The sequence below is a fragment of the Fundulus heteroclitus genome, unplaced genomic scaffold (genome assembly GCF_011125445.2).
Source record: "Fundulus heteroclitus isolate FHET01 unplaced genomic scaffold, MU-UCD_Fhet_4.1 scaffold_66, whole genome shotgun sequence".
NCBI lineage: Eukaryota > Metazoa > Chordata > Actinopteri > Cyprinodontiformes > Fundulidae > Fundulus > Fundulus heteroclitus.
Genome location: NW_023397099.1, coordinates 550,898 through 578,535, shown reverse-complemented (window position 1 = coordinate 578,535; position 27,638 = coordinate 550,898). Strand labels below are relative to the sequence as shown.

General features: G+C 40.9%; 1 protein-coding gene across 1 annotated transcript; it reads left to right on the top strand.

The window, feature by feature from the left end:
• The first annotated feature begins 2,168 nt into the window (after positions 1–2,168).
• On the top strand, positions 2,169–2,821 carry LOC118561545 (chromo domain-containing protein cec-1-like). Its single transcript, XM_036133707.1, has one exon. The coding sequence runs from the start codon at positions 2,465–2,467 to the stop codon at positions 2,765–2,767; it is 303 nt and encodes a 100-aa protein (XP_035989600.1). The 5' UTR covers positions 2,169–2,464; the 3' UTR covers positions 2,768–2,821.
• The last annotated feature ends 24,817 nt before the right edge of the window (positions 2,822–27,638 follow it).

The window sequence follows — 27,638 nt, the reverse complement described above, 5'->3', positions numbered from 1 at the left end:
CATCGCCCATATGATTGTGCGATTGACCTGTTACCAGGCGCCGCTCCACCCAGAGGCCGCCTTTACTCATTATCCCCTCCAGAATCCCAGGCCATGCAGGACTACATTAATGGATCCCTAAGAGCAGGCATCATCCGTCCTTCGTCCTCTCCAGCTGGAGCGGGATTTTTCTTTGTTGAAAAGAAGGACGGCTCCCTCCGCCCTTGCATTGATTATAGGGGCCTAAATGACATTTCGGTTAAGAACCGATATCCTATTCCCTTGATGAACTCTGCTTTTGACCAGGTCCAAGGGGCTAAAGTTTTTACCAAGTTGGACCTCCGCAACGCCTACCACTTAGTCCGGATTAGAGAGGGAGACGAGTGGAAGACCGCTTTTAACACCCCCACCGGCCATTACGAATACCTGGTGATGCCTTTCGGCCTAACTAATGCCCCAGCAGTCTTTCAGAACCTGGTTAATGAGGTTCTTGGGGACATGATCGGCCGGTTCGTATTCGTTTATCTTGATGATATTCTTGTTTATTCTAAGGACCTGGCTTCTCATAAGCAACACGTCCGCTCTGTCCTCCTCCGCCTCCTTCAAAATCAACTTTATGTTAAAGCAGAAAAATGCGAGTTTCATACTACTTCTACATCCTTCCTTGGTTTTATTCTGTCGCCTGGGCAGATTGCCATGGACCCAGCCAAGGTTCGGGCCGTAACGGAGTGGCCTGCTCCGGTGGACCGTAAGCAACTCCAGAGATTTCTGGGATTTGCTAATTTTTATAGGAGGTTTATCAAGAACTACAGCCAGGTAGCCTCTCCTCTCCACGCCCTCACCTCTTGTAAAACTAAGTATATGTGGAATGAACAGGCAGACAAGGCTTTCAGGCGCCTTAAAGAGCTGTTCACTTCAGCCCCGGTCCTCGTTTCTCCTGACCCTGAGAAGCAATTCATAGTAGAGGTGGATGCTTCTAGCTCTGGAGTCGGAGCCATCCTCAGCCAGCAGGGGGAGGATGGTCGTGTGCACCCCTGTGCTTTCTTTTCCAGGAGGTTATCCAGTTCCGAGCAGAACTACGATGTGGGCAACCGTGAACTTCTGGCAGTTAAACTGGCCCTGGAAGAGTGGCGGCATTGGCTCGAGGGCTCCAAGATACCATTCCTAGTCTGGACTGATCATCGCAACCTGGAGTACCTCAAGACAGCAAAAAGACTCAACCCCAGGCAGGCCAGGTGGGCACTATTTTTCAGTCGGTTCAGTTTCACCCTCTCTTACAGACCGGGGTCGAAAAACACCAAGCCGGATGCCTTGTCAAGGGTCTTCGAGGCTAACGAGGGGGATCCGGAGGAGGAACAGGGGTTCATCTTGCCGGATTCTGTGAGGTGTGCTGTCTCCCGCCTGGAACTAGAGAGGGAGGTAAGGGAATCCCTCGTCTCTGTCCAGATGCCCGAAGCCTGCCCCAAGGACAGGCTCTTTGTCCCTCCTGAACTCAGATCAAAAGTGCTAGAGTTCTGTCACAGCTCCCGGTTATACGGCCATCCAGGCGTGAGCAAGACCATTCGCCTCATCAGGTCTCAGTTCTGGTGGCCGTCTCTGGTCAGAGACGTCGGGGAGTTTGTCGCAGCCTGTTCCTCCTGTAGCCAGGCTAAGGTGTCTCGTCGTCCCCCCTCTGGCTTGCTTCATCCTCTCCCAGTCCCTCCTCGACCGTGGTCCAGCCTCTCTATGGACTTTATCACGGGTCTCCCCTCATCTGACGGTCACACGGTCATCCTCACGGTCGTTGACCGTTTTTCCAAAATGGTCCATCTGGTCCCCCTTAACAAGCTTCCCTCTGCCAAGGAGATGGGGTTCATCCTTGCCAGGGAGGTTTTCAGGCTGCACGGTCTGCCCTCTGACATTGTGTCAGATCGGGGTCCCCAGTTTGTGGCTCGTTATTGGAGAGAGTTCTGTGCGATGCTGGGGATTTCTGTAAATCTCTCCTCCGGTTTCCACCCCCAGTCAGATGGACAAACCGAACGGATGAACCAGGAGGTCGAGACGAAGATCCGCCTTTTCTGCCAGGCAGACCCCTCTAAGTGGGCACAGAACTTACCTTGGGTGGAACATGCGATAAACGCTACACCCTCCTCCTCTACTGGCCTCTCTCCCTTCTATGTGGTGTACGGTTTCCAACCGCCAGTTTTTTACCACAGAAGAGGTTGAGTCCAGAGTCCCGTCCGCCCGTCTTTCTGCTCTGAGATGTCGGCGAGCCTGGAGAAGGGCCAGGAAGGCCATACTCGCCGCATCTCAGAGTCAGTCCCGTGCAGCCAATCGTCGGCGGGTCCCTGCTCCAACCTATCAAGTGGGAGATAGGGTTTGGCTGTCCACCAGGGACCTTCCTCTGAGGGTGGACAGCAAGAAGCTGGCGCCACGCTTCATTGGACCGTTCCCCATCATCAAGATCATCAATCCTGTGGCGGTCCGTCTCCGTCTGCCTTCTACCATGAAGGTTCACCCCACCTTCCACGTATCCCGTATCAAGCCTGTCAACACCTCCAGCCTGTCTCCCACCACCACGCCCCCACCTCCCCCCCGCCTGGTGGATGGCTCTCCGGTTTACACCGTGAAGAGGATCCTCAAGTCCCGTAAATGGGGTCGAGGCACCCAGTACCTCATCGACTGGGAGGGTTATGGTCCTGAGGAACGGCAGTGGGTTCCGGCCCGCCACGTCTTGGACAAATCCCTCATTAGGGACTTCCACAGAGCCCATCCAGACCAACCTGGGGCGTCTGGAATCCGCCCTTGAGGGGGGGGCTCTGTAACGTTTCTGGCACTGGAGCTGCTGATTGCAATCAGCACACCTGTGTCTGTCTCCACCCTGGCTGCTTAAAAGCTCTGCTCATCGTAGCCTCCAGTGCCAGAACGTCTCTAGCCATACGGTGAGCGCTTCCAGCATTTTTGAAATTTCCTGTCTGCCTGTCTGCCTCTCGACCTGTTTCTGCCTCTGTTTTTTGGATACCTGCCTGCCCCTTTGGATTTGTCTGCCTGCCTGGGTTCTGCCTGTCAGCCTCAGAGTTTGGACTGCCTCACCGTGATTCCGACCCCAGCCTGTCTGTGAGTAATCGAGTTCGCCTGCTCCCCCCCTGTTCTGTCTGTGCCTTCTGGATTTGACCTGGATCTGGACCTGGACGCTCTATTGGATTCCCCCTTGGAGACCGCTGCCTGAACTAAACGGACTTCCCCCTGACAAAGACCCGGACCGGACCTGGACAAAAGAGCTCTGGATAACCCCCTCTCGGACGCCTTCGTAACAAGGAGTCAGAGTTCTGCCCTCAGCACGTCCAGGTTAGTGACCTCACTTCTCTCTAACAAACCTGTTAATATCTGCTGGTCACTAACCTGAGACTCTGCCTTCAGGAGCGGCCTGTCGCAGAGTGCGAGCCGAACCAGGGGCCGAGCCGCAGCGTCATAAATAAAGACTGATATTATTTTTGTACTCACTTGTTTTCGGGTATTTCTTGGGTCCTCCTAAATTCATCACAATGATGTCTTATTTACATTCATAGTGATATATATATATATATATATATATATATATATATATATATATATATATACATACATATACCTATTCACCTCTCCCCCATAGTTAATTTTATAGAACACAGGGTTTCCCCAGAACTTGGGCTAATCTTTGCAGTAGGTGTCTTGATGGGTTGAGGGGTGTTTGCGGTTAACTGTGCCGGGGGGATTTTTACCAAAATATTGCTTTTTCATCATTAAAAACAGCAGAACAGTATAGTGTTGTACCAGACAAGTAAAAGTTGGGTAACCAAAGTAAGAAGAACATGATTTTTAATTGTGATGGCAGAAATATCCAGTCAGTAGCTTTTGGTTTTACGGTTATAAACATTGATCCATTATTTGGTGGATATAAAGGCTGCTGATCATCAGGTGGCTGCAAGCAGCAACAGAAAACCATGCAGGGTACAGGCAGGCCTGCAGCACAGTAAAAATGCAGAGGTTGCTGTCAGCAATACCTGTTGGTAGGTAATCCGTAGAGCCAACGTTGGCACTGTCTTTTTTTTCCCACAAACCTGTTTGTACTAACAGACCGATCTAGACTTAGGTTAAATCAGTCGGTTTGGAAGTGGCTTTTTTCTTGTTGAATAATGGCAGTAATTGTCTAAACTTTCTCTTTTATTTGACAAAATTGCTGACAAGTACAAAATTGTTGGATTTTGTTTGGAAATCAGTGGCAACCACAGAACAACAGACTCTGTAACAGCCAAACCAGTGCTACAAATCCTCTAAAGCTACATGGGGTGAACTCTGAACTAAGGGGGGAGTTTTGTGGTGGATAGATGCTAAACTTTCTTCAGTGATATTTTTCATTTAGTTTCCAAACACATCTAGAACCAGCGCCATTGGTTAAAACATTTAGGTGAACATGAGGAAAGGTTTAGCCTATATAAGTCTTGACCCTGTCTAGAGCGGCAAAACCAAATAGCTAGTTTTAATTCTTTTTTCTTCCAAAATTCATCTCCACAATCAGTGTATGTAAACTTCTGTCTGGAAAAATACCAGGATATGCTGTCCCTGTATAGGTGAAATCAAACCGTAGCAACTATTTAAAAAATATGTAAACGGTGTAGATTGACTAATTAACTCTTCTACTCCTATTTTGCAAAATCAACACTTACACCTTTTTGGGTCCTTTTTATTTTTACATTATTTGTTGTTATTTCAACTTTATGTTCTCTCTTTTTTGTTTTTTTTTCTCTTCATAGTAGGTACATCTACCCTGGCATTCTGTTTAGCTGTGACGCCATTACCGTCTTTAACGTAGAAACCATTTGTGGATCGGTGTTTCTGTGTTGTTTTTGTGTCTCTGCTTATGCCAGATTGATAGTGTTAGTAAAATTGTATTGTATGTAGATTTATGGAAAAATATCAATTTAAAACTTGAAAACGTTCTTTTTCAGAGTGGACAGATAATACAACTTTAGAAAGTAAAAAAAAACACTCTGGTTTTCAAGTTTTAAATTGATATTTTTCCATAAATCTACATACAATACAATTTTACTAACACTATCAATCTGGCATAAGCAGAGACACAAAAACAACACAGAAACACCGATCCACAAATGGTTTACAACGCAAACACCCCTCAACCCATCAAGACACCTACAGCAAAGATTAGCCCAAGTTCTGGGGAAACCCTGTGTTCTATAAAATTAACTATGGGGGAGAGGTGAATAGGTATATGTATGTATATATATCTATATCACTATGAATGTAAATAAGACATATGCCCATTCCTGTTTTTTTTTGTATTTTTTTTTTTTTGTATTCTTTTTGATCCATTGTATATATGAAGATTCACTGTGTATAACTGAATGCACCTTTTTTAGTTTAAAGATGGAGACGACAAAGTGGAGCAGAATGAGCAGGTTCCAGTGAAAAACCTGCAGAGTCTTATCAGAGCAATATATTGAGAGCAAAGTTTGGTTTTGGTTCTGTTCTGTGGAGAAAGTCTTTGCAGTTTTTGTTAATTTGTGTAACAAAATATGTTTAAAATGTTACATTATTCTGCAAATGAACTTTTTTTATTTTTCAATCGTTATCTGACTAGGCCTTATGTATTAATAATTGCAGTTTGTTTTCTTTTTCCTTTGCTGTACTAACTTAACTTTAAATTGAGCTTTGTTCCATTTTAATCAGTATTGTCTAAAGTCAGCTGTCACCTGAATCTCCCCACTTTGGGACGGTACAGCTATTTCTATTCTGTTAAGAATACGGTACAGCTATTTCATTCTGTGTCAGAATGATATGAAAAAGGTAGTATTTATCAAACCTTAATTTAAACTAGATGTGTACCTTATTTGATAAATGTGTCATCATTATATTATCATTTGTCGACTAAAAAAAACCTAGTTTAACATTGTCCCTGCAGTACACTAGAAGGATCTGTTTTATATAAATAGAATAAAATTTATTCTATTCTAAATAAGAAAAACTCCAGAATGTAATGTACAGGTGTAACTTGATACTTGTTTGTGACTATTTTCACTACAGATGCATTTGCACTGCATTTGCAAGTCCACCAGAAAGGGCTGAACTTTTAACATTTTGATCCTAGAACTTTTTTAGTTGGAGATTTAGCCTTGTTATTCAGAGTGAATTATTCCCGATTTAGCTTTTTTTTTTTTCATTTCTATTACTCATAGAATAAGCTTAAGTAATTATGTTAAGAATCAGCAGAATTTTTACATTTTTAACGATTACACGATTAATTGTCTGAACAATCATTAGTTTATAAGAGCCATAGTTAGGACACGTACAGGTGACAGGACAAATATTAGTACAATCTGTAGAGAGATGGCTGCCTTCAGAGTTGGTAAAAAACAAAAACAACAACTATATTTTAACTAAGAGAGTTGTAGGATAAGAAAGGCGTGACTTCCACCAGCCTAATGACTTTTACTGACCGTTTTGAAATTTTACTGAGCTGCGGTGGTCAGTGGTTTATTGAGATAAGGGGGAGGTTTCCTGTTCGGCTCCCTAGTTAACCAGGAAGTATGATGTCTACGCTGACCAGTCAGTCTCTTGATTAAGATAACAGAGAGGCTCGGTGTTTTTGTTTATTAACTAACAATGAAAGGTGTCATGCTTGTTGAAAGCGACGGTTTTGCTGTTAGATGTATGAAATGATAAGATAACGCCCTGCACAAATTTGCTGACTGCAAGTGCTGGATGGATATTGTCCCTCTTCCTTCAGTGCCACACATGTGTTTGACACAGCTCCTCCTCTCCTCTACAGATCTCGTGAAACTTGGGTCGTGATCAGTAAGAGAGTGAGCGGCTGCACTATGAAGACGCTTTTTGTCGTGCAACCAAACTGAATTAATCTTTATATTAGGATTAAAGATTAAGGATTCTCTATTTCAGCGCAATCACAATGGTGCGGGATGGAGGTTTTTTCCACGTAGGATCGGTATTCGGCAAAGCTTACGTAGAGTGTGGCTGGTATGCTGCTGAGCGTTAGATTGAGTGCGTATAAGATACATTAATTGCATGTGTACAACTGAAATAAATAGATATAATTATAAAGTGAATTGTATTATAATTAATATCATCATTTAATAATTTAATATGGGTGGTATGCTGCTGCTAAGCATCAGATTGAGTGTGTATAAAAATTAAATAACTGAATGTGGATAAAAATTAAATCATTGGATGTGTATAAGATAAATTAAATAACTGGATGTGGATAAACTGAATTAAGTAGTTGGATGTGTATTAAAGGAATCATTAGACATACTTAAATAATCACGATAATAAAGTTAATAACTATATTAATAATAATAATATCATATTAATGATAATAATATAATAAGGGTAAGGCAGGAAATCAAGGAGGGGCCGGAAATCAAGAGGGGCCAGAAATCGAGGGAGACCGGAAATCAAGGGAGGCCGGAAATGGGGAGGGTCATTAATCACCCGTCAATTAAAAAGTGACAGAACATTATATCCTTATGTCTCTGTCAGCCTATTGTTATTCAATGTGAAAAATGCTATGGAATACTTGTTGGCTGATATTTCAAATTGTTGGTTTGTCTGGTGACCACCACAATTAATACATCTAGTTCTGACTCACAACAGTAAGATAGTTAAGTTGGGTGTGACATAAGTTTGACTTCTGAATCAAATGGAACAGTATTAATGAGCCTTATTCATAGAAACTTATTTTTTTCCACACAGCATTTTACTTTTAGTTCTGTTATTGCAAATGTATGCTTATATCTTCAATAACAAATTATTTCCAATGTAAGGGTTCAATGTAAAACTTAAATAGAAAACAGCTGCGAAGTCACACTCACAGTCTGCTATTGTTTTACTGTAGCTTAGTTACTTAGTAGCGTAATAACTATGTCTTGAGGCATTGTGATTATTTTAAAGTGTTTTGAAAATGACCCAATGTCCTCTCTATTTGCCATGGAAAGAAGTTTACTTTATTTTGAAAGAAATAATAAACCACTTAAGAATAAGAATAAGAATTAATTTATAATTTTTTTTTATTTTATTTTTTATAAATCTATATTGGGATGCACACATAACAAATGATAAAGTTACAAATGCAGTTTTTATTTCCTTCTTTGTTTCCCATTTAATTATCAACAAAATCTTCAAACTAAATGTAATGTGAATTGTAAATGAAAGGAAAATATCGAAATGAGCTCAGCATTCAAGAGCCATTTATCAATTCATTTTTGTAAAATCTGATTTATTGCATCATCATGCACTGATTGCTTGTGAATGTATCTGACCCACCTTCATACTGGTGCTATAATGTGCTGAAGTAAATGCAGTTTCTTCAGGAAATGTCTACTAGTGTCAAAATCAGTGAAAATGCAGCAAAGTGTGAAAGAAACAAAATGTTTTTTACATTTATCTCTGCAGCTCCAAGTCTTATGTATAGATCAGTTATTGCAAACAAATTGTCTGTGACACCCTGGTTATGCTCTGAAATCAGGTCCACACAAATATTGAAGACATCTTCATCACATGGAAAGTCTTTGAAAACACAGTTTTCCAAGCAGGTTTCAACCCAGTACAGATCTGTGCTCTGCAGCTAGTCTCTGGTTCCCTATACCCGAGGTACTGTGTACATGATGGATGGAGGTCCAAAAGGAGTTTGTGAATTGTGTGCTGGACATGTCCCGTGATTGTTCTAAGCTGAAGCAACTTCGTTTTGTTCTTTCAAGGGGGAAAAAAAGTATCTATCTAAAAACAGGCAAATAGACTACAAGCAACTATCCAGACATATAATCAGTAGAATATTTAAAACATGATACGTATTTAGTACCATACTCAGAAAAGAAGTCTTTGTATTAGTATCACTTGAAAACATTAATGAATGCTATAAACAGTATACTGTAGGTAAGACAGCATAGTCAGAACAGATCAAAGCAAGCTCACCTGTATTGTGTGGAGAAAACAGAACTGAATTAGGGCTTTGTCCAAGAAGTTGTCTGAGAAGTGTCCATCTGCTTTCCGTTTGTCAAAGAGGCCCAATTCAGAACTGGACACATTCACTTTGCAGGATCAGCCACCATCTTTCAATTCGCTGATTTCCAGTACCAAATATTACATTATCTCTTTCAAGTTGATCTTCTGTAAAATGCAAAAATCTTTGCACATCAGCCACATGAACATTTTCTGTCCCTAAATCCAGTCTTAGTCTTTCAGGACAACCATCAGTCTTCGTACTATTTACCTTCATTCTCAATTATTTCAAAGGATGACAAGACAATATCTTAGGCGTTGAAGAATGGCAACTAAGAATCCTTTCCAATGTCCTCTTGCTTAGAATAATCCCATGAACGTCGGCCAGCAAAGCAGGGAGTTCATGATTTGTTAAACAAAGTCACAAATGCTCTTTAATATGTTCACAATCCATTGAAAATGGGGAAAAAAATTCCAGTTGGCTAAACAGATCAAACTGGTCTCTGTCTATATCTCATCCTAAAAAAGAGTACAAATGAGAAACTTCGAAGTGCTGTAAAAAAAACCACCTAGGTTTCTCACAGCTGAAGTAAAGGTGGGGATATGGGACCAAGGCTTGGCTCAGCTAGTCCAGGGACAGAACCGGGTCAGGCAACAATGGCAGGCATTCAGGTCAAACAAGATTCAGGCAAAACAGGCAGGTAGTCAGATCAAGCAGGAAAAATAGGCAATTCAGGGGTCAGGCTGGCTCAGAAGATCTGGATGCAAAATTGGGTTAGATCAACAGGTCACACAAAAACAAATAACGCTGAACTAGACTCACCAATCGGCACAGAATAATCTGGCCCTGAGCAATGGACAGACGCAGACATAAATAGGGGAGTGAACAGGGGAACGGAGTAGAAAACGAATTACTGCCAACAGGTGGAAATAATCAAAGGAAGGGTGGTGACTCAAAATAACCCGAACTGATAGGTTGGTGACTGGTGGCTGAAAGGTGAACAGATCTGACTGGTTGGTGACTGGTGACAGGGGAGTGACAAAGCTGATTGGGTAGTGGCTGCGATGTGCTGACTGATTAATGGCTGATGAATGAGAACAGAACAGGACTGGCTGGTGATTGAGATGTGAAGTGAGCTGGCTGATTACTGGCAGGTGAACTGAGCTGACTAAATGCTGGCTGATGAACCGGTTAAATACAGCAAAGATCAAAAATAAAAACAATGCAAAACCCAAATCGTGACAGTCCAACACATCATCAACTGCCACAGCAAGCCCACGAGAGAGGACTTGGTCTAGCGTGTGTCCATGTTGATGAGTAGGGCAGGTAACTGACTGAGTAAAATCCAGTGAATCCAAAAGAGCAATAAAGTCAGTCGCCATCTGATCGGAGGGGTAGCCCACATGGATGTTTGAAGGTTGGCGCACGCAACTCATCCATTGCAGCATCAGTGAATTCACTGATGCTGCAATGGATGAGTTGTGTGCGCTGATGCTACACTGTATTTTGCTGAATTACTTACACCTGGCTTGATTTAGCCACGTTTCCTGAACCTGGATTGGGCCTCGAGAAACGGATAAAGTTTAGACGCATTGATCAAACTAGTTTATATGGAGGACTCACTGACATATTCAAACAATAAAGAAAGAAATATACACAGCGATAAATACATGCTCAATAAATATATAAGCCTAAAATAAATACACAATACAGCAAATAAATAAATGTAAGCATGAATTCAATTATAAAATGAGACGTAAATGTTAATCTCTTTTAATTATCTTATTTATTTAACCCTTTGTTAAATAATCCAATCTATATATTTTTCATTATGTCAACTTTGTTTATTAATTACTTAGTTTTTAAATGTATTGCTGTAATTCCAGACTTTATTATCTGTCGTGTGGATGCTCTTAGTGTGCGTGTGTTTCACATGGACCCAGATGACATCAGGTGTCGTGCCAACTAGTTTTCCCGACAGACACTACAGCCCCATACCGCGGTGAAGTGAGTTTCAAATTGAATATTCGATATTCATGCTCCGCAGCTTCAGCAATGTCTGCCTCCTATTCATTCTGGGACTGCCGCTCTCTCTGCTTGCGCTTTCCAAAACCAAACACTCTTGAGAAACACAAATTAATAACTTTCATGCCTAGTTAACCCGTGACCCAAAACTATAGACAAATCATTTTAATAGACTAGATTATAAGAAACACAAATTTTTATCCCATTTTAAAACAATTCGTATTTTATATGAAATTTTATTATCAAAATTCACATTTGAACATGAATAGTTTACAGGTCATGTGATCAATTTACACCAAAATTGTCTTAAATCATCCTACTAGACTTGACACATGAGACGCACTCCTTTTTTATCTCATTTAAAGCATTTTCTATTTGAATTAATTTTTATTATGAAAATTCACATGTGAATTTCAATAGCTAATTGATTGGATTTATCAGGATTAATGGATAAATATAGTTGAGTGTCCTCAGCATAACAGTGGAAATGAATCCCATGCTGTCTGATAATTTTACCAATCAGAAGCATATACATAGTAAAGAGAATTGGGCCAAAGACTGAACCCTGTGGTACTCCACAAGTGACCCTAGAGTTTGAAGAAGATTTATCATTAACATGAACAAACTGGAATCTGTCAGATAAGAGTTAATCCAGCCTAATGCTTTTCCCTTAATTCCCACATTATGTTCAAGTCTTTCTAGGCTAGGCAAGGCAAATTTAGCTGTATTGTGACGACCCAGGTACTGGGACTGACTCGACTCTCAATTTACCACACCTGTTCAGACTCCACCCTGCCTACAATCACCTCCACTGGTTCCACCTGTCTCCACCTGCATATAAGCTCCTCACAAGTCAGTCTCCAGTGCCAGAACGTCTCGAGCCAACCCGGTGAGAACTTCCAGCAATTATTATCGAACTGCCTGCCTGTCTGTTGCCCGACCTGTCTTTGCCTTCGTTTCTGAGCCAGCCTTGCCCTCTTCTGGATTATGTCTGCCCGCCTGAGCCCTGCTGTGTCAGCCTCTGGACCCCGGATTGCCCTCCTGTGTTTCTGACCCCGCTAGCCCGTGAGTACTGGAACCTGCCTGTCCCTTTAATCAGTCTGTGTTTTGTGGATACTGGACCTGGGGAACTGGACCTGGACCCTTCTTTGATTTCCTCTTGGATTTGTCGCTGGATGTATTGGCCTCCCCGTGATCGGAGTCTGACTGCCCCTGGACTACGCCCCCGGATTTCCCTGTCGCTCGGCTTCCGCCTCGCTCTGGAGCAGGGACTCCTAAAGAAGTCAACTCCCTGTCAGGTTAGTGACCAAGCCTTTAGCTCATCCTCTCTACTGCCTCCGCTGGTCACTAACCCGTCTCTATCCTTCCAGGAGTTGCCGGCCCGTAAGCACGAGCAGCGCGTCCCGAAAGCCTGCGCTTCCCCGTTTTTTCAATAAAATCGGCTCAAGAGCCACTGACGTGTTTCGGGTTGTCTTTGGGTCCGCCCATAATCCTCACATGTATAGCATATTTCAGCACAAAGACAATGCAAAGTGCTTTACATGACTAAAACATAGGAAAATAAAAACAGAATAAATGCAATTTGGAATAAAATGTAGAAAAATTTAAACAGATAAAAACTGGGAAATGAAAACTAAAGGCAAATATTAAAAACAGTTTGATTACAAACTTGAATTAATTATAGTTCAGTTAACAGTTTAACTAGAGCAGTCGAAGGCAATCCTAAACAAATGTGTTTTTAATCTTAATTTAAAAGAACTCTTTCAAAAGAGCTTTCACCACTTTTGAAATTTTCTGGACGTTCGTTCCAGATAAGTGGAGCATATGAACTGAATGCTGGTACTCCTTGTTTGGTTCTGGTTTTAAAGTCTATTCTCTGAGATACAGGAAGCCAGTGCAAGGACTTAAGAACCGGGATGATGTGTTCTACTTTCTTAGTCTAGACGTGGGCAGCAGCGTTCAGGATCAAATGCGGTTTTCCGAATGACTTTTCAGGCAGACGTGTGAAAACACCGTTGCAGTAATCAATTAAATTAAAAATAAATGCATAGACTAGTTTTTCCACATGTCAAGTGTTGAGTTTTCTCTTAACACTTAAAGTTGGTTGAGAGAAAACAGATAAAGTAAATGGATCAATGAAACACATTGTGCACAGACTGAAGACCCTTTGCAAAGAACTTTGGTTAAGGTTCAGAGGAAATTTTTACAGAAGTTTCACAAGTCCCTTTTTGAACAACTGCGTATGCGCAAGACCATCTTAACTTGCTCTTCCGCTCCTCAGTGGGATCTCGTAAAACAAAATCTCCCAAAACCACTCTGGTCTTATTTCTTTCTGTTGAGCCATTCCTCTCATTCTCATAAACTTGTATGCAGTTTGCTTCTTGCAACTGTCAGCCATGTTTAAGGTATTTGAACCGATAGAGGAGCAATCAAAAGTTACCAGACAACTTCAGTTGCTTCAGCTAGGAACCACTGATCAGGCCCGGAGTCTGGGTGTAGTGATGGACTCAGACCTGAACCTCCAAAAGCATCCAAAGGACAATTACAAAGTCGGCCTTCTATTCCCCGAAGAACATTTCCAATATTAAAGGACTAATGTCTCAACACAAGTCTGTGCACAATGTGTTTCATTGATCCATTTAGTTTATTTGTTTTCTCTCAACCAACTTTAAGTGTTGAGAGAAAACTCAACACTTGACATGACATGTGCTACATGTCATGCCTCCTTCCACGTAGGAAGAGGAAAAATATATCAGTAATTTATAATTATAATAATGTGTCAATAATATAGCATTATTTTAACAGATTATGTATTGTGATCTTCCTCTTTGGTGAGGATCTCTTTTGCCTGTTGAAAAACGCTTATCATTTTATATGTTAGTTCACATATATAATCCAATCTTTGGTCGGTGGGTTCAGGGCATCTCCTTACTGCATCTGTCATTTACAGATGCAGTAGTAAAATTCTCCCAATCCCAATTTTTAATCTCCCTTTTGCAACATGCAAACAACCTTTTCTTTTCATCAATCTTGTACATTTTCCACTACATCCACAACCAACTTCTCACAACTTTCGACATTTAGCTTGCCATAAAATTTCTACTGTTTCACCCATTTCTTCAGACTGATCTCATTGTCAGTTTTCTGCAAAACATAAACTTAGCGCCTCCTTTCAACTTTGCAGTCCTCCGAGTTTGTACCCTACTTATTGCTCAAAAATCGTTCGACCCAGAAATAAACGAGATTAACAGTTAACATTTATATACACACACATTCATGTATGTGCATAGGGCTACACAAAATAACAATAAACACTTAAAGACAAAATAACAATAAAGACACACATTCCCATAGTACGCTCACACAGACATACAGTCGGGTTCCCGAACCCTCTCTTATATCTTGAAACTAAGAATCAAACTAGATTTCCCTGAATCTCTGTAGCACCCAATTATAAGCCACTTGGACTCCCAGAGCCACATAGTCGAGATTAATTAATGGGTTCCCAGAACCCCCCTATAGTCAACTATAACAGAGACATCCCAGATGTCCTATGGGTCTATAGGCCAGTTGGACACGTACAATCCCTTGTGAGGAATGGCAAGGCAAGTTTATTTATCTTGCATATTTCAGTAAAAAGACATTTCAAAAAGCTGTACATAAACAGAAGGTTTATGTACAGAAGGTGACAGATTGATCCTGGCAACAATCTCGTAAGATTCATCTGGGACTGAACTTCCCAGATTCTGCACGGAGTTTCAGGCGCTTTGTGGTAAGGCAAACCTGGTCCCCCAGCTGAAATGAAGGTCCAGAGTAATGTTAGCGATTATGTTGTTTAACATACTAGGCATTTGATCTGAAAATGACAGCTCTATGTTTAATTCAATCCAGCTGACATCAAGGAAAATGTTTACATGGTGCCCTGTTAGAACAGATTTTTATGCTTTAGGATGGATTTTTATACCTTAATCAAAAACTCAGTTTTAGCAAATACTAATAAGATATAATTTTACATATTTAGTTAAAACGGATTCAATTCTAACAATTAGTTTTATCAGTGTACCTAACTTCCTATAATCATACCACTTTCTTTCGTTCTGCTTAAAAGAAATGTCATCACTCAAATCTGTCAGTGCAGTTATGTCAAAAGCTGTTTGAATATGATTATTAATTATAATTTGGTGTTATAATTTTAATAATAGGTTATTCAAACTCAAATAGAAGCCATAACAAAATATGACTCAAATGGTGGTGATACCAGCAGTAAGCTTGTAATCATTTATAACACTGACAACAGCCAGATGCATGTCTCACTCCGCCTAGCTCCACTCACATACATCTGGGACACCGCCATAGGAATTGCCTTTATTGAAGGCTGGGGCTTATCAAAAATTCTTGCATATGATTGGATAAGCCACTTGTCTGTCATCTTTATCGACGTGCTATTTCAACCACTCACACCGAAGCTAACCCGTGACACTGATGAGAGCGACGCAGGGGGAAAAAAACTATTTTTTATGTGTTTGCGGCTGAGCTGACAGGAAGGGGGGGAGACAGGCGGCAAAGCGCCGCGGGTCGCAGTCGATCCCGGGCCGACCGCGTTGAGGACTAAAGCCATCCTAATATGGTTCGCGGTAACCGCTAACGGTTAGCGGCTAACCGCTGGCCAAATCCGGTCGGGAGAAGGGCGAAAACATGGTTTCCACCAACAAAAGCCTTCAGAGGCGTTCTCTGATGTTCTTTTAATGAAACAATATCAGATAGATTGGACAACACAGAAGAAATAGCAGCATCAATGCTAACGCTTGCTTTCTCGATGCGAGCCGCCAATGTTGTTGGAATCTCACGGTCGCTTCTCCGCTACGTCACATCCAGGAAACACCCGCCCTGCGTCCTGATTGGCCAGACCAAAAATTTGGTTGGGGAAATCCCTTGCAATGGGCGACGTCCCAGATGTATGTGAGTGGAGCTAGGCGGAGCGAGACATGCATCTGGCTGTTGTCAGGTTAATGAGAACCCCAATGTAACTGCAATTAGAGTTTAAACCTTTACTTCTTATCACCAATCCAATGATTGTGTCTCTGTTTTAATGTCAGGTGTTAACACAAAATCACCTTGCGTGATGCGTAAGGGGAGGTCTTAATGACGTAACCAAAGCTTACGTTGATGTGGGGTGGTACCTTGATCAGAGAGGCGGCCTGGATGAGGAGTTTAAAGGAGGACTGCGAACTGAGGTTCACAAAAAGATTTATTTGTGTTATCTCGGGAAGTCCTAGAGCGCTCCGAGTTCGCGGGCGTTCTGAATGTGCTTCGGTGGACGCATGTGTCGGACAGCGGGGAACAGGAGGGGAAGTCCCTTTGCTTTTCTCGATCTCTGGGCGTTCAGACGCTTTGTTCGGTCAAAACAAAAGCGTGGTCCTCTTTTGATCACCGGGAGATAAAATGGCTCTCAGTCTTCGATCAAAGTGGGTTTAAAAGTACTTTTTAGAGTCGACCTCCTGCATCAGCAGTGCAGGGTTGGAGTTGCTTCAGTAAATCTTCGGTTCAGCAAAGAACTATCAAGCACGTGGCGTGTGTGGGTTGAAACCCACGGAGTGAAACAGCTGTGTGCCTTCCCGTACTGGCGGAGCGCCAAGAAGAAGGCAGAACGCTTGTGCGGTCGGGTTAAATAGTTATCACCATAGCAACCTTATCTCGGTCGGTGACCATTTTGACCGTGTTGCATGATGGGAGTTGGTGGCCATTTTGACCACATTGCATCATGGGAATTGCAGTCTGTCACGTCCTGAAATGGCGTTAAAGCACATACTGCGCATGTTTTACATTTATCGTTGAGTTTAATTTTTGTCTCAAAATCCTTCTTGAATTATATCTTCATGTAAGTAAAATGAGAAAATGGAAGCTAAATTGTTTCTTGAAAGACATATCTTTAACCAATCTGTATAATCTGATCCAATCTTTATAATCAGATTGAATTTGACTTTGGAAAGTGCCTTGAGATGACATGTATCATGAATTGGTACTACATAAATAAAATGTAATTGAATTTATGCTGCAGTGTTTTCCAGGAAAGAAAGAACAGAACAGTTGTAAAACAGCAAGTGAACAGGGTTGATCAATAACTTTATTTGCATTTAATAAAAAAACAGAGACAAATAAAGGCACAGCTTTGAAGGGACCTGGCCAATGTTTTTGTCTCTTCAGTACCTGGAATATTTTAATGATCTGAGTTCACTGAGCTCCATAGTGATGTAGTCAAACACATTTATCTTTACCGAGTTCTCCTTTTCGTTTTACTCTAAACAGAACCTTTAAGGTTTTGGTACTGCTTTCAGTTGGGCATTTGATAAGAGGAGTCATCAGATTTGTTTCTTTGTCAAGGGCATGTAGAAAGTTAATGTTAAAGTGGTTACACTCAATAAAGGCTAGAGTCCCTTTATCAGTTTCTGACAACCATCCCTTGCAAACATAAGATATCCATACACCAGGAACCTCCCATGTTTTCATGTCTAGGATGTTCCACTCCCTTTTCATGCTTATGCAAACATCTAAGTTTGCATACCAACATCCAGCTGCTGAAAGAACCCCCCATTCACAGCACTTTTTAAACTTTTTCACAATTTATTAGACAACTACAAATTTTCAAAGAACATAACTGCAAAGCAGGAAGAATAGGCATATGTTTAATTCTTTCCCCCGAAACATAGCAAAGAAGGGGAACACATGTTTCTATTGAATTGGCCCCTTATTGGCCTCTTACAGATTTTCTTTCTTCTGATTCACGTAAATGTTTTGGATCATCATATAAATCTAAATATCAGACCGAGCTAGCCAGAAAAAAAATCATTCAAAAAAGGTTTTACAGTGTTGAAAAAATTCAATATGGAGATTAGGCAGGCAGGAGGAACAGCACAGTGGGTTGAAGAGGAGGATCTAAAATGTAAATGTAAAGGGGATCAGACAAGTACACAACAGCGAGGTTGTGGATGGCCTTGAATGTAGTTAGCCATTAGGTCCACCTGTTAGGTCCACCTTCTAACAGGACAACAACTCTAATGGCTCTTTTCTTTCAGAACCTGCTTGACTCTACTTGACTTTAGACAGTTTGGGTTGTTTTCAATTGTGATCAAGATTGCAAGAGAATATAGAAATGTTTGTGAAAAAATGCAAGGGCTGGCTATGAATGCTTCTTCAATGGGTTGTAGCTACTCCTCTTCAGCTGTTTTCTGTGCTGGTGGTCCCTCAATTTCCTCTGACATCCTGAAATCCCTTTTCCTACATGAAATATGCATCTAAACAATTTTCTATACTGCATACTTTGTTATTGGAGTATTGTATAAGTAAGCACATCCTGAGCATTATACAATCCAGAGTCTAATTCCTTCTATGTGTACACATACCAGGCAAATAAAGCTTATCCTGATTCTGATTAATTCAATGTGAAACCGGCAACTCTTTCAATTATCCTTGAAATATCCTTGTAATCACTATAAAAATATCTAAATCACAGTACAACTTTTACAAACTTTCTCCAAGCCATGTTATCACATCACACAAAGAGCAAAACCATAGTCTTTATCATTTATTTACATTTTTATAACAGCAGCGCTGAACCTTTTAACTAATCAAGAGCTTTTTAAAGGACCACCATACAGGAAATGTGTCCAGTGAAAGCCCACAAGGATGTATATGGGATGTGAATAAGTTGAGTGAGTTCATTGAGGTTGCAAAAATTCAGGTAGGAGTGTTGGTCACCTGTTCTTTGATAGGCTGTGGGCCAGAATCTGTACCATGACTTTTCGTATGAACTGTCAGGGGGCAACTTTCTTCCACTGGGATATGTTGCTACACATAGCAATGATCTCAACACACCAATGTTCCCACGTTTTCACTTGCACATTAATAAGTTATAGCCGACAAAAAAACTAAACTGTGGCGCACCGGTCCAAGAGGTCACGTGATTCGTTTTTGCTGCTCAGCCAATCAGATCGCTGTATTGTCAGCTGAGCACGTTCAATCACGTCATCTTGGCTGCGCCCGTAAGATGTTGTAAACATTTGTTTCCAGACGAAAAAGTCAAATAATAGCGTTTTGTGGCGCCAGTTGGAAAAGATCTTTATGGCAAGGAGAGAGAAATAGCCCAGTCCATCCATCATTCATTTTCTAACACGCTTATCCCTGCTGGGGGGGTTGCTGGTGTCTATCTCCAGCTGTCAATGGGCGAGAGGCGGGGTACAACGTGGACAGGTAGCCAGTCCATAGCAGGGCAGAAATAGCCAGACTTTTGCCCAATTTACTGTAATATCACCAAGACCTGCTGCGCTAGGATAGCACAGGCGACAGGTGTCGTTGTACCAAACGACTTATCCACGGCAGAATTTGTATCCCCTGCGTCGGGAGAGTGTTTGAAATCAATAAAACTTTTAACCTCCATTTTTGTGAAGTCTAAATATTTTTAAACATCACATTCTAATAAAATCAAATAGATTTTTGTAAACTCCTAATACATTGTTCTATTTTTAAAAGCGACATATCTCGTTTTCTTAATATGGTTAATATCTCTATATGGTTCTTGGTTGAATTAAAATCTTATTAAATCTGATAATTTTGGCTGTACCTTTATTCAGTGTTCATTTGATCACACGTGAAATCTGCTTTATGTGATCCATTCATACGGGTCTAGCTACCAAAAAATAAAAATAAAAAAGACAATCTAATAACATAAAGCTAATATTTTCGTGACACATCTGGAAATGACTACTAAGCCGTTTTCTTTCTCATAACGTGTTATATTGAGTGATCAATTGAGTTTTAACCGACATAGCAATCCCTTATGATCGCACTAACAAGTGTTACATTTTCAGTTTTTTCACACTAACTGAACGATAATGTAACGACACCATTGCTATATTTCGTTAAGAAAAGTAAAACATCTTCATTTCCACGCTTAATAGGTTGGAAATGAGGCGGAATTGACTGGATTCATTCTTCCAGCTGAATGCGCTCTCGGCGCAGGGAATACAAATTCTGCCGGGGATAAGTCGTTTGGCTGTGCTCTTAGCGCAGCAGGTCTCGGGCAAATTGGGCAAAAGTCTGGGCTATTTCTGCCCTGCGATGGACTGGCGACATGTCCATGTTGTACCCCACCTTTCGCCCATTGACAGCTGGAGATCGGCACCGGCACCCCTCACGAACCCAGCAGGGATAAGCGTGTTAGAAAATGAATGATGGATGGACTGGGCTATTTCTTTTTTTCTTGCCATCAAGATCTTTGCCAACTGGCGCCAGAAAATGCTATTATTGGGCTTTCTTCGTCTGAAAATAAATGTTTACCACTCTTTACAGGCGCAGCCATGATGAACGGTTGAACGTGCTCAGCTGACAATACAGCGATCTGATTGGCTGAGCAGCAAAAAAAGAATCACGTGACCTCTTGGACCGCAGCGCCACAGTTTAGATTTTTTTATCGCCTATAACTTATTAATGTGCAAGTGAAAACGTGGGAACATTGGTGTTTTGAGATCACTGCTATGTGTAGCAACTTATCCCGGTGGAAGAAAGTTGCCCCCTGACAGTTCATACAAAAAGTCATCCTACAGATTCTGGCCCACGGCCTATATCTCCCTAGAGACAATCTCCAGCTTACCTCCGGTGTTTCCAGACCAGATAAAATATAAACTCTCTGCTGGTCTGTTATTTTCCCAGTGTGACTTACCTGGAAAATCTACTAAAAGGAGGTACTGCAAAAACAGTATGAGCCACCATAAAGGGGCCCCTTTGAGGTGGAGAGGCACTGAGGCTATTCCAAGGTCCACTTTGATGATGAAACTTCTTAAGGAGACGTCCTACAGATTCTGGCCCACGGACTATGAGCCATCCATTACTGTTTGAGTTAATAATTGAACAATACCATCCCTGTTTTTACAACCATGTCTTTTCTTTCCAACATTATGTTACAGTAGCTACAGGACTATTATTCACAGTTCTTTTTTATCCCCTGCTAAACATAAAGCGTCAAACAGCTAAACTAAACCAATCTACAGTGACTGAATGCTCTTTTTGACTCACTGAGGTTCTCACTCCACCTGTTCCTAGATTGTACTATCTGTTCTGTATTAGCTATAACATATCAGCTGATAACACCAAGGCTGAAGCCTTTGTGGATAGGACTCCTTTGTCTAATAAGCTTCACAACACCAAAACAGTATTGAACTTTTTTTAACTGATTTTACATATGTGACCTACCTTTTGCCCCTGATCTACTTACTTTGCTGTAGTATCATCAGCTTAGGTGAAGCTGGTGGACTTTTCTTGTTGGCGTTTGATGAAAGACCCAATTCTCTTATTGCATCATCCTTATTAGACTGTTAAATTATCTTTCGGCCAGTAGCATAGAAAATATATGTCAGAGTCTATATCTTTCAGTTTTGTGGGAGGTAATGCTAACATATTGAGCTGAAAGTTGTTAGGAAAAAAACAGATATGACACTTACCTTATTAGACATGTTTTTGGTTTTCTGATTTAAGAGTTTAATCTAGAGGGGTGTCCTAGGTGACCTTTTCTTTACCAATAACTCAATGACTTCTCAAACTGCAGGTCCACAGTGGCCTGCTATCAGATTCCAAAACACAGAGAGAGACTTAGGCTACGTTCACACTGCAGCCTGAAGTGACCCAATTCCGATTTTTTTGCCCATATGCGACCTGTATCTGATCTTTTTATGACAGTCTGAACAACACAGATCAGATTTTTTCAAATGCGACCCAGGCCACTTGAATATGTGGTCCTGAATCCGATACATATCTGATCTTTTCAAATGCGACCTGTGTCTGTACGGCCGGGTCGCATTTATCCGACCTGTACGTCACTGATACTCGACAAACGTCACTATTCTGCGTCCTGCTATGCAGAAGCGGGAAAAAAAAGACGACAGCCATAGCGGACTACAATGAGAAGAGCAGTCAATGGAGGGAAAGCTCCGGTTAGAAAATAAATTAATGACCGCAAAATGCGCAGCAGCATTATAATCCATGTTTACTTCCGCAAACACTGAGGACGCTTGCTACGTGTGCGTCATCGCTTCCTCGAGTGCGCATGCGGGACACTTATGTTGAACACATTCAGTTCACACAGGAGATCACATACAAGTCGCATATATTTGGAAATGTGAACGACCACGCAAAAAAATCAGATTTCACAAAAAAATCTGAATTGAGCATTAAGACCTGCAGTGTGAACGTAGCCTTAGTTTTGTGACAGTGCAGCATTGCCAGTGGTCTTCCGGGTCACTATACCTGAATGTTACCAATCTAGTGCCCATTGTGGCTAAAAGTTACACGGTGCTGCTTTAAACATATTCTGTCATGTTGAGTGAGTGAGGAAGACCTGAAAGCACCTCAGTTCGCAGTCCTCCTTTAAAGCACACAAGCTCTTAGTGTTGTGATGATTAAGGATTGTGATGATTAAGGATTAAAAATCCAGATACACATGCAAGAGCAGTACCAGGAAATCCCCAGGGAACAACAGTACACAGGAAATTGTACTCTCTTGTGAAGAAACATAATTCACAAAGCTTAAAGAGGATTAATGTCTTATCAAAGGAGCACGTAAACTTGTCCAGAAGTGCTGTTTGGAGAATCATAATGGTTTGCCAAAACCCTGCAAGCTAATCCAAGTGTTTAACAGACAGCCTTCCTTATCGGGTCAAGCTGATCCAAGTCATTTGTTAAGATAACAAAGAGTAGAGGAGAGCAAGGTGATTTGTGCCCGTTTTTACTTAAAGTGACTTTAAAGGGGAAGTCCGGTCAACAAGGAAAAATCAGGGGACCATTAGCTATAACTATACGTTTGTGGTTATTTAATGAACTGATCTTTAATCAATAAGAAAATAAAAACATAAATTGTTGTCTGGATCACTGTGTATGGGGGAGGCCATTACTGCCCATATTTGGGCAGTAAGGGCCGTCTGACATCACATCCTGCGACGTGGAAAAGCGGAGCGGCAACAGCATTTCTCCGCTCTTTCCAAGCAAAGTCAATAGGAGCCGTTCTACACAGCTGCGATCATCAACAATTTTTTTCAGATTTCCAGAGGACTTCACCACTGACATTCCCAAGAGCTATTGTTACAACAACAATGCTCACGTGCATGGCCATTGGATGTTCCAACACAACTGGTAAAAGTGGAAAAAACATTTCTTATTTCAACTTTCTGATTCATGAGCTACCGGGCTCGTTGCTGGATTGCCAACTTGAAGAGAACAGATTTGCCATCTAACTTCTGGCCAGAGAGAAAACACGTCATTTGCAGCAACCATTTCGAAGAAGAATGTTTTGAATATGACATGAAAGCGAGGATTTTCGGTAAGTTATTTTTTTATTTAGAATTTTTAATTTAGAATTTGCGGGGATGTTACCGACCAGAGGGGCGGAGGGATACCACATGTGATGTGGTATCCCTCCGCCCCAGCATGTGCTGGAACGCTTTTATATTTTAATATTTATACAATAATTACCACCTGCCCTATTTACTAGGGGGCAAATATAACTCAAGTCACTTCAGCCCGATCTCTCCTCCGCTGCAGCGCCGGTAAAGCCGTGCTGCGGCGGAGCGCGCACACACACACACACGTGCGCGTGTATATATATATATATATCTTGGGGGGCCCGACTGAGTTTGCAGTGGAAATAGGTACGGCTGGATTCCGTCAAAAGTCCGGTTTCTGTCAAGAAACTCTTCTAAAAAAATCCATACCGCTATCAGATGATGATAGCTCCACGGAACTCCCATCACTGTCACTAAGTACTTCATCACTCTCTGCTTCGTACAGAGCACCGGTCGTCGCCATCTTGGAAAATAGTGCGTTGTTGCTCAACAGCGGGTCCGCCGAGTGACGTCAAAAAATGGGAGGTGACAGTACTATTCTTGACCATGATGGATTCCTCCACATAAACATGATTAAATGAAAATTATTCTTAATAAAAAAAACGTATAATTTATTGCACAGTATGTAGTAGTTTTATATTTAAAGTACTTTCAGCAGTTTGAATTCTGATTTTGACCGGACTTTAAAGCAAGACCGTGACAGCAATGCTTCTAATTAAAATATGCATATACATATTTCAGAATGTGGAGCATCTCTGGGAACAATCACTCAGGATCTAATAAAAATTGTGTTTAAGAAATGGCACAACTCGCCACCAGTGCAGGGTAAGTTGTGCCTCTGGAGAGAATCGTTTGGGATAAATTGTGCCATTGACTATTGAAGTAAAAAAACAAAAAACAAATGCATTTTGATTCCAGAAACTGTAATACCATATAAAAGAAGTTGTAGTAGAAAGTTATATTACATCAAAAGCCACTTTTCTACATGCATATTATACCACAAGAGCACCCCAAAGGTCAGTTTTATTAAAAGGAAAATATCATGCTTTAAATCCTTCGTTTTCACATTTAACTCATTCAGCTGTGGTCTATAATATGGAGCTAAAATAGTGACAGCCGACAGCTTGCAGCGACATTGAAAAGACATTTGGCATTGTAAAATCAAACACTGAAAAATGAAACATTGAAAAATCACTTGCAATGACATGGATAAAGAGATTTGGCATTGAAAATTTAGACATTGAAAAGTCAAACAGTGTTAATAAGTAAAAATTCATGATGATATTCTTATTTTATGCTGCAGCCTTTTTCAATGAGAGATGTTTTCACTGTCATTGCAGAGTTCCTTAGCTACGATGTCACGACAAGCTGGCACTGTTTTGCCGTCAGGGGCGAGGCTAAATTGAAGGCCCATGAAGGGGCCTTCTGTTTTTGCCGGTACTCATCATCTACCTGCAGTGAAGTTATGCAAAGCTCCGGTCAAGTACTGCTGCTTGACTAAAAGAATGGGTATTATTTTCATTAATATTATCTTCATTAGCTTATACAGCTAATGATTGTAGTGACATGGAGCTAAACCAGTGACAGCAAGCTCTCACATTGGATGTTTATGTAAAAATATCCCAGCACTTACTTAAAGTATGAGTAAGTGGTGCGGTGCGTTTATTTATTTATTTTTTAGTAATTCAGAATATAATACGATTAAACTGTGTGTGCTTGCTGTGTTATCAACACCTACAATCATCACCAGAGGAGTAACTGTATGGCACAGGTAGAAGCTCTAAGACGAAAAACCACCTTCTCTAACATTTTCAGACACGTGTTCACGGCATTTCCATCAAGGTAAGGTTTAATAAAGTCATATTTAAATCCTATGTGGTTATTATAACTCTTCACAAGCTGCACGACTACACATCTAAGCATTTCTTTCCATTATAGAGAAGCCAGCCTATGAATTTCTGTGGTGCCATTTTGACTGGATACTTTTGCATCTTGGGCACAAAGAAGTCAAAGCAGCAACTCCCTGAGCAATTTAACATAGGAGACAGACAAAAAGTGACCAGAGGGGACAGCTCTGGACATGCAGCCTCTCTGCAGATAACAAACATGGATGAAACTGCACCCGATTCTTAAAAGATGATGTTATAGTCAGGCATTACACGGGCTTCCAGGTTTGGCTGTTCTGATGGGTGTGCTGTCTCAGCTTTTTTTCCTGTTTACCACAGACTAGTTGAACTCTAAAGAGGTTGCTATTGACCCATTAGTCTTATCTGATCACAAAGCTATTTCTATAGAACTAAATTTCAATAAATTGTGTACTAATAAAATAAATAACTATTGGAAAATAAATAAATGTCTATTAGAAGATGAATATTTCACCAAGGAGGCTGGTGACATTATTATAAAATCCTGGAGACAAGCATGTGCGAATGGGAATGTGGGACTTAGTTGGGAACTAATGAAATTTGAAATCAAGAATCTGGCTTTTCATATAGGAAAAACAAAGCCAAAATTAAACATAAAAATGAACTTAAAATTATCACAGATATACTGAATCTTTCCAAACAGCCAGACCTTTCATCACAGTAAATGACTGAATTATCAAAATTACAGATACAATTACATAAAATATATATTGTAGCAGCTCCCCAGCACTTGAATTACTCAGCCAGTCTCAACGGGTGAGTTTAGCATTTTATTTTCTTTGATGAAGATCCACCACGATCATCACAGTCACCACAGTTACCTCAGTCACTGTGAAAACTAAAACATATACAAATATTAGAATACAAAATATAAACTTACAATACAAACGACAAAACAAAACGTACCTCACTGCTTTCACTGGGGAACACTAAGTGTGGATTTCTTTGTGCCAACCATCTTGACAATTGAAGTCATTCGTTGACACAATGATTCTACCAGCTTTTATCGGGCCTGCCCTCATTATATACAGTAGCCCATAAGGTACATAAAAATGTACACTTTGTACATTACAAACTGCAAATACCATTAAGCAAAACAAAATATAAACCACCAACAATGCTAATCAAAACAGACAATTCATAAACGTCATAAACAATCTGTGACATTCTTAATTTAGAAAATTCACTTTGAATAATTTACTTTAAATAGTCTACAAATTTAAATTATTTAGGCAATTTATTTTAAATAGCTCACTATCCATTACATGTATGAAGAGAAAGCTAAAGGTGCATTCATGAGATCAAGGCTGAGTGGATAGAACAACGTCAACGCTCAAAGTCAGACTTTTTTTTTTTTTGTTACGCACTAACTCAGTAAACAGGCCATATAGACCAGTTCATTGTTATTGTTTTAATCCGGGTATTTCACGCATGCGCGCCGGACTGGTTGGCAAAAGGCGAACACAATGGCGGACGCAAGTAAACGACGAGTTCTCGACGTATTTTTCTTCCTTAGATAACGTATCAGAAGATCGTATCAGAAGAAGTAAATTGATGGTTGATGGTATCAGATTGCCAGAGCCGTCCAGCAAAAGCCTGAAGGGATGGAGCGAGTCTGTGAAATGCTGGCCAAGTGTTCCGTACAGCGACATATACAGCTACCTTATAAACACGGCAGGCCAGTACGGACGAGAGAGCATGAATCCATGAAACCACTGGACGGCTACAATTATTTTATATCAAGACATAGGCACCAGCAACCCCCGTGACCCCATGAGGGATTAAGCGGGTCAGAAAATGGATGGATGGATGGATGTTCAGACATGTTTGTGTAACATACGAAAGCGGAGTCGGACACAGACAGCGCCTCAGCAAAGAGGAAGACCCGCCACCGGTAGGTTAAAAAAAAAAAAGCATTGTTCACTAAGGATTATTTTGGCGTTTTTGTCTTATTAATCCTTTTCACAGACTCATGCCAGAGGGTTTGCATACATTGTACATGTACGTATATTATTATGAAACAAACGTTTACGTCTTGACTTAAGTATATATCCTCATTTTTATTTATATAATTATTTAAGTAGAACAATGACCAGTGCAAAATTAAATTGTATTTACTGGAGATGAAGTGTAGACTGCAAATTCTGTCGTGGTATGATGGCTCCCACAGTCGATTGGGATTGTCTGCCTGCATCCTTTTCAATTAAATTATCCATTTCTTTCTTCTTTCTTCGTCCTTCGGTAAACGAAAGAAACATACAGACTATTTGGAATGCCTCTGTGTGCAACCGGGAGCACAACAAGTGGTAGGCATTGTTTAGATTCCAAAAA